The sequence below is a fragment of the Marmota monax genome, unplaced genomic scaffold (genome assembly GCF_021218885.2).
Source record: "Marmota monax isolate L192 unplaced genomic scaffold, Marmota_monax_Labrador192_F-V1.1 WCK01_AAM20220418_F8-fsc00006, whole genome shotgun sequence".
NCBI classification, from domain to species: domain Eukaryota; kingdom Metazoa; phylum Chordata; class Mammalia; order Rodentia; family Sciuridae; genus Marmota; species Marmota monax.
In genome coordinates, this window is record NW_026693712.1 from 499,259 (window position 1) to 513,881 (window position 14,623).

A 14,623-nucleotide genomic window follows, 5' to 3' on the forward strand; every position below is an offset into this window, starting at 1 on the left:
AAGTCTTTCTTTTTGCTTTTCAAATGGTTCCCAATGCTCTCGCTCAGTTATTTGTAGGGATGTCAGTTCCTTGTCGATGACAGGCCTGCCAAATATGTGAACAGAGAGTTTTCTGTTTTATCCTGATCATTATTCAGGAGAGTTGGGCCAGGATGTTTGCAAAGTATTTGCAGATAGAAGCTTACCCTAGAGCTTGATTGCCCTCTGACCCACATGTAGTTTTTACTTAGTTCCAGCTCTGCATGTCTAGGGAGCTTGAAGTAGTGTTTCCCAAGACTCAAGACACAGAGTAACATGATGTAAGAAAAGTCTGTTCTGCTTCAGCTCAGAGCTCAACTCAAATAGCACTCCATCTGCCTGCATTGTTCTTTTCTGGCTTCCAGGCATGGATCAAACAGTAGCAAGCCTGGGCTCCTACTACAATGCTGATTAAAGCCTCATTCAAGAAAATCACTGCTTCTTGGACATGTATTTCTACTTAGTGTGAAGCCATACGTAGATAAAATATAACGTGCTTGGTATATTATCACAAACATTGTTGCCATAGACAATATAATTGGATAGTTTAATCAAATAAAGTGGTAATTTTTTTTCTCCTGAAAATATATTTTCCATTTCTCCTGGTTCCTTCCTCTTATTCTCGTTGGTTTATTCCCTTCCTTTGATCTTACCATGTTTTCATATTTCCCAATTGCGAACACCACTTAGTTCCCCAACAATCTCTATATCAACCATCTCATATTCAGGGAACTCAGTTTCACTAGAGGTGAGAAAACGAAAGTCTAAGTACCCTCCAGATGCCCCCACGAGCAATAAGGAGGTGACAGTATCTGGAGGTGCCCACTAAACACTAGTAGATGCAGACATCATGTAGTTTGTAGTCAAAACCAGTTCTCCACAATTCAGACAGGTAGAAACCAGTAGTCTCTTTATTCATTCAGTGGATCTACAGCGGGGAATAAAACAGCCCCAGCTCAAGGACCTAGCAGTCAAGAGGGGAAGACATGTAGGGACCCTCCCAGTTACCATAAATGTCACTGCATTTTAGAAAGCCAAATTGAAGCCTCCACAGCCCACTGACCCCAGCCCTGATGTCACGTCTCACGTGAAGACCCATCTCTTAAGAATTCACATTCTGAGGCATATTATCCCAAGGAGTAATGGCAAGGAACTCTGACTTTCTCATCCCTACATTGCCATTAGGGCTTCATTAAGCTTATTACTTCTTCCCAGAGCCCAGAGCAAAACCCCCACAGACTCTTATTCTGATGTGTTGACTTGTTTTCTAATCCTACTGTTTGTACAGCCACATCTAGCTGCAGACAATCTAGACAAAATTCATGATGAAAATGGAAACAACCTGTTACACATCGCTGCATCGCAGGGACACGCAGAATGTCTCCAGCACCTCACTTCTTTGATGGGGGAAGATTGCCTCAATGAGCGGAATACCGAGAAATTGACACCAGCAGGCCTGGCCATCAAGGTGACTGGTTGGGGGCTTGGCTCTCCTCAGCTAAAGTCAGTTTTCTGTGTTTTCAGATTCCGTGAAGCTAAAGTATTAGACGGGAGGGAGAGGAGAGTGATTTATCAAGCAAACATCAATGAACGCATCACATGTCAGAGATTACCCATTTCCATCACTAGCTGCTTTGAGATTTGTTCCAATTTGTTGTCCAATAAGTTAAGCTTCAAATCAGACAATAGAGAGGAAAATGATCCATTGCAGTGCTAAGGACTTGTGTAATTCATGGTGACTGCAATTTAAATTCTTCACCATACCTGGCTCTATCAGACACTGTGTCATTTTTTCCTAACGTGAGAATAATGAGCAAGACAAATGAGGAAAAGGTGTGTTTTCAGGGATGATAGCACTCAGGAGTATTTCAGATAATAAAATAGACTTTTAATGGATCAGATCCGAAGTTTAAATGTCTTCAGGTATCAAGAGTTGTTTAGAATATCAGTGTGGCTTTTGCATTTAGTTTTTGCATAGCACAATATGCTGTCAAAAACTACACAAATTAATGCCAACTAGGATGGAGTTAAAACTTACAAACCACAATACAAGAAAACATGGACTTTTATAGTACTGCAGTGAGTGCTCTGTAAAATATAACAGATCATGAGAAGGTTAGCTATTAAACTAAAGTTACTTTAAAGATCTTTGGCAAATAAATGTAGAATTCAGTCACATTTATTAAAAAGCCAGACGTGAAGTTCAAGGAAATATAATACATCTTGCACTTCTGCATATGTACTTTGCTTTCATAATAGTTGTGTCTTCTAAAAGTCAAATAATCACATTTTTTACAAATGGAATTATATTGATATTGACTAGGGGAACTTGCTAGTTAAAATAACCTACTTGTGAATTCATTATGAAACATGTTACATTTGAACAACAAATAATCTTCCTACCTCTGATATATCTTTTATGCAAAGTTGAATTTTTGTATCTTTAACTTGTTTATCATTCAGTAAAGTTTTATATATTGCAAATGTGTTCAATTTTATTTATTTTTGCTCAGGGGTGAATAATGACTTCAAAAACAGTATAAAAAATAATTTTAATAAAATAAGAAACCTATGACCATAGTGGGTATAATTTTCCTTTGGCTGTGAACAATGCTATGTCAACTCAAGCAACTCAACTACAACAGCCACCATAAAGAGATGAAAATTAAATGTGAAGTCAGGGTTTGGTCTAGTTGAGTTTATCAGAATGTACCCCATCTATCTAGTATCTCCAGTTAGACACTGGAGATACATATTTAAATAAGGCATACTCTTGTTCTTATAGAGCTGGTAACCTGGTAGATAAGACAGGTGTGTCATCAGTAACACCAGTGCAAGTTGGCAAATTTGAAATTTAGTCCTGTGACAAAGTTCTGTAAGAAAACAGGGGTTACATGTGATCATCAATGGGCATGTGTCAATGACAAATAAAATATTTTTGGAATCCCAGTGAATGTTGACATTTGCCTTGCTGCTTTATTGTTTATAAAAATGTAATTTTCATTAGTTTTCATAACTAATGGTATATTGTAGTTGGACAAAAGCCCATGTTTTTCTTAGTTTATGCACCCTCATGCTTGTTTTGATGGATTTAAAATCTCTGTGAAGAAAGATACATAGGAAACTTAATGGTTAAAAAAAGCCAATCTTCAGCATAAATACCTCCTGTTGTATACATGTTTGAGTGTTCTTTCATACCCAAGCTCCTGTAGTCAACAAAGTATTGTTATCATATAAGATATATAAGATATGCATATATCATAAGCAGTCTGCAAAGTTAAACAACAATGTTTTTGTTTTTATTTGAATAAAAGACAAATATCCAATTCATAAGACCCAAAAGCTGTTACTGATTTGGCGTCACAGGTTTCTCATTTTTACTTCTGGACAATGATTGTAGAAGTGGATGTGCTCTTCCACTCCATTACTTAATCTAGAATTTGTAAAAGCAGTAAGAACAAATATTTCATAATAAGTGTCACCACCACCCCCTTTAGAAATCAGTCCTGATGTATGTCCTGCCTCTCTCCATTCAGTGCATTTTGATAGACACTGATGAAGTTGAGAGAGCCCTGAGGGTCATCATTCTTCCATTTGGGGGCCTTATTTTGAACACCAGTACCCAGGTGTTTCACCTCATTACACACAGGGTCTCAGAGCCCTGATGTCATTAAAGACAAACATACTTGGTACAAACAGGCTGAAGTTTCTTGGATAGTATGACTTAGCTGACAGGGAGCAAAGTCAGAGATAAGGTATTATGTGAAAAGATTACCTGAGAAAGGGGGTTTTAAAGTCATATCAGAACTTAAAAACATCTCTCCCCCACTCTTAAATTCCTTCAAGGAAACATAATATATTATGCCAGTCACATGCAGAATTTATTGAGTGCTTTTTGAAAGACCCAACAGTAGATAGTTTGAGAGTTCAGGACATTATTGGTATCTCTGGAGATGGCTAAGAAAAGAAATGGAGAAGGATTTCTAAAATGTCTAATACTAAAGCAATCTTGTTTTCTAAAATGGAACTAATAAGAAATTATTTTAGTAGCTAAAAAGACCTGGAATAAAATGACCTTAATTGCCTAGTTATTCTTCTCTTCAGTCATTCTGATTAAGCCCAAAAGCACAGTGTTGGTCTGGTGATAAGATGACTTCAAACACATAACCTTACTGACTTCTTTTTAACACACTGAGCAACCCCAGACCCAGAGAATTTGATAGGCAAAAATTTCTTGCTAGAATTAGATCATGTTTTGGTTCATTTGTTTCTTTTCTTGGTATTTATATTTATTGCAAGTGATACTGGTTTCAAACTCATAGTAGTGATATAATAATTTCTTCTGCCTTCTTAGCAGTGTTTTATTTATTTTAAATGTTGATTCCTTGAAAAATTAGACCTAATAATCATCTAAAAGAACATTCTACCCAATGACAACAGAGTACACATTCTTGTCAAGTGTACATGGAATTTTTCTAAGATAAATCCTATGTTAAGATAAAAAACAAATTTCAGTAAATTTATAAGTATTGAAATACAAAGTTGTGCTCTCCAATCACTGTAGAATCTAATTAGAAATCAATAACCAAGGGAAATCTGGGATATCCATAAGTGTAAAGAATTAATATACTCTAAAATAATTAATAGGTCAGAGAAGTAACCATAAAGGAAATTAGAAACTATATAAAATGAAAATACAACACTTACAGGATGCAGCTAAAGCTGTATTTAAAGGGAAATTTGTAAAAGATGCAGGAAAGGGAAAGAGATCTCAAAGCAATAGCCTAATCATATACCTTGGGAAATTAGAAAAAGTAGAGCAAACTTAATACAAAGCAAGCAGAAGAAAGGAAATAATAAAAATTAGAGTGGAAACAAATGTGAGCAGAGAGAGAGAGAGAAAGAAATTACTAAAACTTTGCCTCATATTTCTGTGTGCTGTATAAATACCAATTTATTTGAACCGTTTTTCTTGTATCTAATGAATAGAATTCCTATCCCTTTCTTTATTCAAAGGGAATGAAACAAAATATATAGTAGGTTTGTTTGTCCGCTTCTGATAGAAACATTGGACATACTCAAATTTAAAGGAAGTCTGTAATGACGGGATTATTATACACCAAATTGTGGGTGGAGTGAATGAAGGGAGTCTATTGGAAAGTGCAGTCTCCTGGGGTCAGCAACAGTCAGAGCACACTTACCACCCTAAAGCCTGGAGGGGCTGGGGAAGGAATGGTTGCAAGAACCTTAACTAGAGAGACTGATCAGAAAGGACTGGCCAGCTTTTGATCTTGGATGCATCAAAGTAATCCTAGTACTGTCAGTTAATCCATTAGTAGGAGGAAGGACTCATCTGGCCAGTTGGAAACCCTCTAGATGGAAGCCAGGAGCAGAGGATAGCTGAAACTTACTCTGCTTTCCTGATCTCCATCAGCCAAACCCAACCTCCCAGAGCAAGAAGGAGCACAGAGAAGGACATCTAATCATGCAAATACAGGCATGTGTCACTTAATGATAAAGATATGGTCTGAGAAGTGAGTTGTTAGGCAATCTTGTGCTTGTACAAACATCATAGGGTGTACTTAACAAACACAGAGGGCATAGGTCAAAGTGGCCTTCTTATGGAATCAAGATATGGTGTTTTGATAGTAAACTCTATTTTTAGTAAGTAGAAGGAGTACACTCTAAGGTTGAAAGTATAATAATACATAAACCAGTAACAGTTGTTTATTGTTATTATCAAGTATATAATGCACATAATTGTAGGTGCTATATTTTTCAGCTCCATTGTAATTTTAGGGGACCACAGTAGTATATACAAGTTGACAGACACATCATAATGTAGCACATGACTATATCTCAAAAAGAGGGCACTGAATTTGCATGCAAATAGATGGGAAATGCTGACTGAAATTCTATTATCCAAATAAGGAAGGATAAAGAATGAGCAGATCACCTCTTCTATCTAGCTTTTAGAATAGAGTTTTTCACCTTGAGAAAATAAGTATTAGGATTCTAAAATAAAAAGACAATAATCCTATTATGCTAACATAAATGCTACCCTCTTTGAATCCTTCCCTGGCTCTATGCCCACAGTAACTCCTTTTCTGTGTTCCACGCTGTGCAAACTAGGAAGCTGATTAAATGTCTCATTTGTCTGCAGAGTTACCATCAGAGTCCAAGGAAGCGTTCTAATAGTAGAAGGTAAAAGTTTTCTGTGCTTAGGAAGCCTGCATGCTTTATCTCATTTAATCCTCACAGTGATGTTAGGGAGGTAGTTACTATTAACCCTCTTTCACAGATGAATCCATTGCTTATTACAGAGATAAAGTAACTTGCCCAACATCTTGTAACTAAGTGACAGGCTAGGGATTTAAATCCAATCCAGAGTCTGTGTGGGTCTTAATCATTAGAATATGCCTATCATACTATAAGTAGTCCTGAAAATCCTCAACAAATATATGTGGACTACATTTTTTCCACATTTTTATTGATACATTATAATTCCACATAATATCAGGAGTCATTGTTACATAGTCATACATGCACAGAATATAAAAACCTAATTGGTCAATGTCATTCCAGAATATTGCCCCTTTCCCTTCCCTCCTCCCTCCTTCTAGTCCCTTTCATCTACTCCATTTTTCACCCTTTGATTTTCATGAGATGATTTTCATGAGATCCCACAACCATTCTTATTCTTTTTCCTCTATATGAACTGTGTTGTAATTGTTTAAATGTTTTGTTAATTTTCTGAAATTCTCACAGTACCTGAGAGTAAAACCCAATAATGGTTTCAAGATAGGAGAGAAATGTAAATTCTAAAAAATGATGAGAATAATATCTGGCTTCATAAAACCTCTTATAAAGACTCCAAGAAAATTACATTCTTTTTTTTTTACCTACTTCTACTTTCCTGTTCTTCTTGATCCTAAGAATCATTTTGTTTTCCTAAAAAATGTGCCAAGTTGTGGCTGTTTGACCTTGTGTGTTGGTAGTTTTATCATTTACCAATGAAAAACTGATTCTTTTATAAGAGTATTTTCCTTTTTAAAATTTTAACATTTGACCAATTAAGATATTTACCTGGTATATGTGTGTGTGTGTGTGTGTGTGTGTATGTTTTGATAGTAAACTCTATTTTTAGTAAGTAGAAGGAGTACACTCTAAAGATGAAAGTATAATAATACATAAACCATTAACAGTTACTTATTGTTATTATCAAATATATAATGCACATAATTGTAGGTGCTATACTTTTTCAGATCCTTTGTAATTTAATTTGTCCTTTTTAATTTAATTTGTTCTTATTAGTTATACATGATAGTAGAATGAATTTTGACATATTATACATATATGGAATGTAACTTATCTTCTGGTTATACATGATATAGGATTACATTGGTCATATAATCATATATATATATATATATATATATATATATATATAATAGTAATGTCTGATTCATTCTACTATCTTTCCTATTTCCATTCCTCTTCCCTTCCCTTCATTCCCTTTTGTCTAATCCAAAAATACTTCTGTTCTTCCCCAATTCACCCCTTATTGTGAGCTAGCATCCACAAATCAGAGAAAACATTCAGCCTTTGTTTTTTGGGGGGGTAGGGGAGGTTGGCTTATTTCACTTAGCATAATATTCTCCAGTTGCATCCATTTACTGGAAAATGATATAATTTTATTCTTTTTATGTTTGAGTAATATTCCATGTGTATACATTTTCTTTATCCATTCATCTGTTGAATGGCAGTTGGGTTGGTTCCATACTTTAACCATTGTGAATTGAACTATTAACATTGATGTGGCTGTGTCACTGTAGTATGCTGATTTTAAGTCCTTTGGGTATTAACTGAGGAGGGGGATAACTGGTTCAAATGGTGGTTCCATTCCAAATTTTCTAAGGAAAACTGCTTTCCATAGTGGTTGCACCAATTTGCAGTCCCCACCAGCAATGTTTGAGTGTACCTTTTTTCCACACATTCAGCCAACATTTATTGTAGCTTGTATTCTTTTTTTTATATTTATTCTAATTTGTTATACATGATGGCAGAATGCAATTCATTTCATATTACACATATAGATCACAAATTTTCAATTCACTGATTGTACACAAAGTATTTTCACACCATTTCTGTCTTCCTACATGTCTAACTTATTCCACCATCATTTCTACCCCCTTGCCCAGTCCCTTACCTTCCATCCTCTTTGCCCTATCTAAAGTTCCTCCATTCCTCCCATGCTCCACCTCCATTGCCATTATGAGTCAGCATCGTCATATCCGAGAAAACATTCCGCCTTTGGTTTTGTGGGATTGGCTAACTTCACTTAGCATTATATTCTCTAGCTCTATCCATTTACCTGCAAATGCCATGATTTTATTTTCTTTTAATGCTGAGAAATGTTCCATTGTGTATATATACCAAAGTTTCCCTATCCATTCATCTACTGAAGGGCATCTGGGTTGGTTCCACAGTTAGCTATTGTGAATTGTGCTGCTATAAACATTGATATGGCTGTGTCCCTATAGTATGCAGTTTTTCAGTCCTTTGGTTATAAACTAAGGAATGGGATGGCTAGGTCAAATGGTGGTTCCATTACCAGTTTTCTAAGGAATCTCCATATTGCTTTCCATATTGGCTGCACCAATTTGCAGTCGCACCAGCAATGTATGAATGTGCCTTTTTCCCCACATCCTTGCCAATTATTGTTGCTTGTATTCTTGATAATTGCCATTCTGACTGAAGTGAGATGAAATCTCAGTATAGTTTTAATTTGCATTCTCTAACTGCTAGAGTTGAACAATTTTTATATATTTGTTGACTATTCATGTTTCTTCTGTGAAGTGTCTGTTCAGTTTATTTGCCCATTTATTGATTGAGTTTTTTTGTTTTTTTGGTGTTAAGATTTTTGAGTTCTTTATATATTCTGGAGATTAGTGCTCTATTTGAGGTGCAGGTGGCAAAGTTTTCTTGCATTCTGTAGGCTCCCTCTTCTCATCTTAATTGTTTCCTCTGCTGTGAAGAAGCTTTTTAGTTCAATTCCATCCTGTTTGTCAATTCTTCATTTTATTTCTTGCACTTTAAATATGGATTGTTAATTTTTCATTAACAGATACAATACTATTTTATTTGGGTATTAGAAAATAGTTGCTCTAGCTTACAAACTTTAATAATAACAGATAATTGACATTGTTTGCTGGCTTGTATATGAAACGACTGGAATGCTCAAGCATTCCCAGTGATAGTGTAGTCAACCAGTTTGGAAACCAGTCTGACAGTTTTTCATAAAGTCAAATACACACCAACACATGATCCAGAAATTCCAGTCATAAACTGGAAATTACCCTATGTAGACTAAGTAAATTCCATATTTACCTATCAGAATGAAAGGACATATTCACAAAAAAAATATTTATAGCAACTTTATTTATAATATCCCCTAAATGGAAACAATCCAAATACTCTCAATAGGTTACTGTATAAACAAATTGTGATCTAGTGAGACAATGGACTACTTTCAGCAATAAAAAAGGGAGTAAAATACTGATAAAAAGTAGCAGCTTAGATGAATCTCAGAAGTACTAAGCAGAGTGAAAGAAGTCGATTGTGAAAGAAGTGGATCATGAAAGAGTGCAGAGATATTTTTAAAACCTGAATTACTTTGACTTTCTTTCTTTTAAATCTAGAATGGTCAGTTGGAGTGTGTACGCTGGATGGTGAGTGAAACAGAAGCTATTGCTGAACTGAGTTGTTCCAAGGATTTTCCAAGCCTTATTCATTATGCAGGCTGCTATGGCCAGGTATGGAGTTTTTAAGTTATCTTCCCTTTATGCACCATATAATTGACTTGTTTTCTTTTTATTTGTTCATCAAAATCCAAACATAAAATATTCAAAATATATTCATTGATTTTTAAGCAATGATAGTAATTGTAGCATTTTTTAATGAAAAAATAAAAACTTAAACAATCTGTTAACCCAAGAATAGCATATTGGATAAATAATAAAGCTATATTCATATGATGGAATTCTCATATGAAATTTCCTCTCGTGTGTATAACTAATTATGTAACATTAATTAAAATGTATGATACAGAACTGTTCCCATAATTTGGTGCCAACTCTGAAATTTGAAGAGACAGAAAGAGAAATAGAAAGTAAAACCAGAAAAAAAAAACTATGGTACAACATATTTGTAGTCATTATTGCAGAGATAGAACTATAAGTGGCTCTTTTTTGTTCAATATTTTCAGATTTTTGTAATAAGTACATTTAACATTTACCAAAAGTTAAAATGCTATACTTTATTAAACCCACATTTGGAAGGAAAATCTTTGTAAGACATTAATCAAGGAAGTCTGCTCAAGTAAAGATGAGCACACTAACTAGTTACAACTAATTTCTGTTAGGAAATCCCAGCATGAGTAATTGATATACCCAGATCAGAATCCAGTATATAGAGTGAAAAATTTTTAAAAAACCTATCTTCCCTTAAGGGAGATGAGTATAAATTATCTTGTAACAACATTGGAACCACAAAATACCAATTTCAGTCTTAAAAATAATAAAGTCAGCAACTGCATTAAAATAGATTTAATCACATTTGCGGCAAAGAAAATGCCTCTCATGCATATAACTATATCCCTTTGACTTCATAAACTTTCCCAGTGGCAGTAAATTGTGGTATTGTCAATAAGAGATTATGATTTTTCAAACATAATAGTCCCAAATTCAAAAAATAGACTGAAAAATATTGTCACAGTCTTTTTTTTTTAACAGAAGGGGGTGATTAAACCCAGAGCCCTGCATATGCTAGGCAAGTACTCCACCACTGAGCTATGCCTCACCCTCTTTTTCATTTTATTTTGAGACATGGTTTTGCTAAGTTGCCCAGGCTGGTATTGAACTTTGAATCTTCCTGTTTCAGCCTCCTGAGTAGCTGGGATTGCAGGTGTGCACCACTGAGCCTGACCAGTCTTTCATTAGTTGGAGTCATGCTAGCTGATAGTTTTGTTATTTTTTTTAACTGATCATTTATTTTGTACCTTAGTAACTTCAATTAATACAGATACAAATGTATTTCAAACAATATAAATAAACTGTATGTATATAATTATATATTCAGAGGCATACACACATAATGTTTCCTATGTGTGCCAGGCTCTATACTATTGGGTTTTGTATACATTATCTGGTTCTTAAAACAACTCTATGAGATGTTTTTAACCCCATTGTATAGATGAGGGGACTGAAGAAAGAAAGTTGAATGACTTATACATGGTCTAATGGCTAGAAAGAGAAAAGACTAGAGTTCTGCTCTGGTCCTCAGACTCCAGGGACAGTTTCTATTTGTCCCCATCTGTGTAGAAAATTGGTACAGATTGTAACAGTGGCATTGATACAACTGAAGAAGACTTTTTTACATTTTGTCTAACAATAAATACACTGATATACAGAGTACTTCATTGCTCATTGAAGTGAGCAACTGTGCAAATTTATGAAATGGAGAAAGGATCAGGAAGAACATTTAAGACATGTAAAAGCCACTGTCTGAAATGTTTCAGTTACTCAGTTTTCTTCATGCATTTTACTGGCTAGTCCCCATCCACAATGTCCTAAAAACAACCAATAGTGATTGATAGGCATTGGCTTAGGTGGCTGTTTTGCTTATAATGGCAAAAGGAAGAATACAAATTTTAAATGCTCAGGAGGATTGATCACTGTTAATTTTTATAAATCACTTTCAGTATAAAACAGAATTTTATTAAATTGTGTGGGTAATTGTTTCATGTCCCTAAGTCCTTTTGCCTATAAAGCCTAACAAGGACTTTTAGACATCTGTGGCAGAGTTTACCAGAGTCAAGGAGGAAAAGATAGAGTTGTTCTGAGCCTCTCAGTGAATCTCAGATTCAGCATTCTTCATCTTGGGAAATGTTGCTCATATATACCAGTTTCTTTATTCACAGCAGGTTCCTCATAATTTTGAATCTGTTGGGATACCACAAAAGAAAGGGGCCTGTCTGAGACTGGCTGGGTAAAGTGTAGCTGAAGTAGAGGAAACTATGGAAGTTACTGACTTGTTGGAAGAGCTGTGTCGTTTGCTTTACTTTATTACCAATCTTTAGATTATTTCAAGCATTTTTTTATTGACCTTAAGTAGAACTTTGAGGGTTGGGGGGGGCAGCCGGGCAGCACCCTTAGGAGAGCATTCCTGCCCAAGTGGAAAATATAAAAGCCCTTTAGATCTGTGAATTCTGTCCAGCCGTCCTACATCCGCCACAGCCACTTATGTAACAGATAACCTGCAGAGACGCCTGAACTTGGAACCATGACAAGGCTAATATTTTCACAAGGAAGACTGTTATTGAACAGTTTTCTAATGAATTCAGCACATGCAAGTTTTTCTACATCAAGCAGGTACTTGAGTGTGTTCTGATTTTTGTTTCTTCAGTAAATATCTCTGGAAAAGATAGCACCAAGGAAAATTCCTCTCTCCGTTTATTTTAGTTGCCCTCTGCCCCTCATAGCGATTCTTAAAGAATGGGCTCCATTTGACTCCCAATTTGTGTCCTTTTTCTTGTAAAAATTACCTTTAAAGACTTCAGTACCACAGGGTAGCCAGCAGTTTTTAGTGGCCTCCTGGAGTGATAGATCTTTGGGTGATAGGAATTGATTTTCCTCTTCTTGACACTTGAAGTCTCAGAGGGTACAATTATTTCATTGCCTGATGGTGCCTAGCGGAACATGCCACGGGGAGCACCAAGGTGAAAGCATGGGGAGACTGGGGGAACAAGCAGGTGTCCTTAGCCAGGCCTGCCTTGCCATCCCAGAAGAGGGATGTTGCTGCCAAAACAATTGAGTCACAACCATGTTGATTCGAAGCTCCTATTCAAAGCCCATGTAAGTTGGGCTCTTTTATTCAAACATGAAGGTTGCATCCAGGCTCTTCCAGCAGAGATTCCGACCTGCAGCTGCTTGGGGCATCAGCCTGTTCTGCATTGGTCACTGGCTCTCTGTGCCTTTCAACATCAAGCTTGTAATTCCTTGTTTCTGAATCATTTACATGCCATTTGGTCAGGACATCCTTCTACAAAAATTGCATCCCAACATCAAGCATTTACCAAGAGCACCTTTGCCTATGCTGTACTTATTCTCCATTTTAAAGGTTTGCCCTGAAACAGATACTTTCAAAGAGCACTTTCTGAAAAGGGAAAGGCTCAGCAATTCCTATGAATGCCCGTGCTTGAGCAGCAGTAGACCTGCCCGCAAGAGGGATGCTCCTGCAGGCTCTGTTCTTCTCGTTTCTCCCCAACTGACTTTAGAAAGGAGACTATTCCCTTGACATTATTATTCCATTGACTTTATTGTCTCACTGCCATGGTGCAGAAATAAGTAAACAACCTGAAAGTGCTGCCTACATTTTCAGATGAGAGAAAAATAGAAAAATCTTTGATTAGCATTGGCATCCATCTGCTCTGCAAATACTGATCTCAAAAAAACCCAACTGAGCCAGAACTCCACAGCCCACAGTCTGACAGGCAGTTAACAGTGATTTCTTTGACCCATGGGCCTGAAAAAGAGAGAATGTCCTTTAGATTTAACGGCAGTGGAGGAATGAGTAGTTGTGCATGTTTGTGTTCATAGATAGAAAGCAGAGTCAAGAAAAGCATTGGTCCCTAACTCAAGCTGTCTGGGTTTAAATCCTAGTCACCAATTACTAGCTGCATGGCCGTAGAAACATTCATTTACAGAAAATAAAGGAAAGAAGAAAAGGTCTCCCTGGACCTCACTTTCCTCATCTACTCCATATGGATAATAGATCCTTCCTTATAACATTGTTCAAAAGACTGAGTAAAAAACAAACATACTTCCCAATACAATGAAGGTACTAGATAAATATCGACAGTTGTGACTGTTATAATTTGTTATTTTATTGCTATCAGTATTATTTATTTACTTATTTCACCATAGCTAAAGAAATAAGAGAAACTTGCCAAAGAATTATTTGGGCCTCAACCTATTTAATCAATTTTTGCATGCACCTTTCCCCCCACAGTTTACCATCTCCAGATTCTACATTTACTTCAATAAATGACATTATGAAATTATGGCTGGCCATTTTTCCCCTACATTTTAACTTCTCAAAAACTGGAATGAATCTTAAAATCAATGGCATGGTAGATTTGATGATCTATGGCTGCAAACAAAGCTGACTCTTTTCAGAACTTGTGATTGCACCACAAACTATTGAGATTTTATTGATACCAGCAATAAAACTGTGACATACTTTCAATTAAATTTTCTATTAGACTTTATCCAGCAAGTCTCATAAATTACATGTATTAATTGCCTCTTTAAACAACTTGCATTGCCTTTGGGAACACATAAAATACAATACTATATCAGGTTACCAAAAGATCAGAAAATCCCTAGAAAAGGAAATTGGTACATGAAGGAAGTTTTTAGTCAGTAGATGCAAGTTGAACAGAGAGATGCATGTGTGGGTGCAGGGATGAAATGTAAGTTGGAAAATCATTCTGTGAAATGGAAGTAATGCAGAGGGCCTTTTCATCTATGTGACAGCATTGGAT

The 14,623-nt window shown here is 35.9% G+C and overlaps 1 protein-coding gene across 3 annotated transcripts in view; it reads left to right on the forward strand.

Moving 5' to 3' along the window:
* Sncaip (synuclein alpha interacting protein) overlaps positions 1–14,623 on the forward strand; it is a 153,334-nt gene that overhangs the window by 109,609 nt on the left and 29,102 nt on the right. For all 3 annotated transcript variants that reach the window (XM_058584197.1, XM_046460460.2, XM_046460458.2), the window contains exons 5-6: positions 1,307–1,486; positions 9,720–9,833. In XM_058584197.1, coding sequence (XP_058440180.1) covers positions 1,307–1,486; positions 9,720–9,833 — 294 coding nt within the window. The remainder of the gene's footprint in view (positions 1–1,306; positions 1,487–9,719; positions 9,834–14,623) is intronic.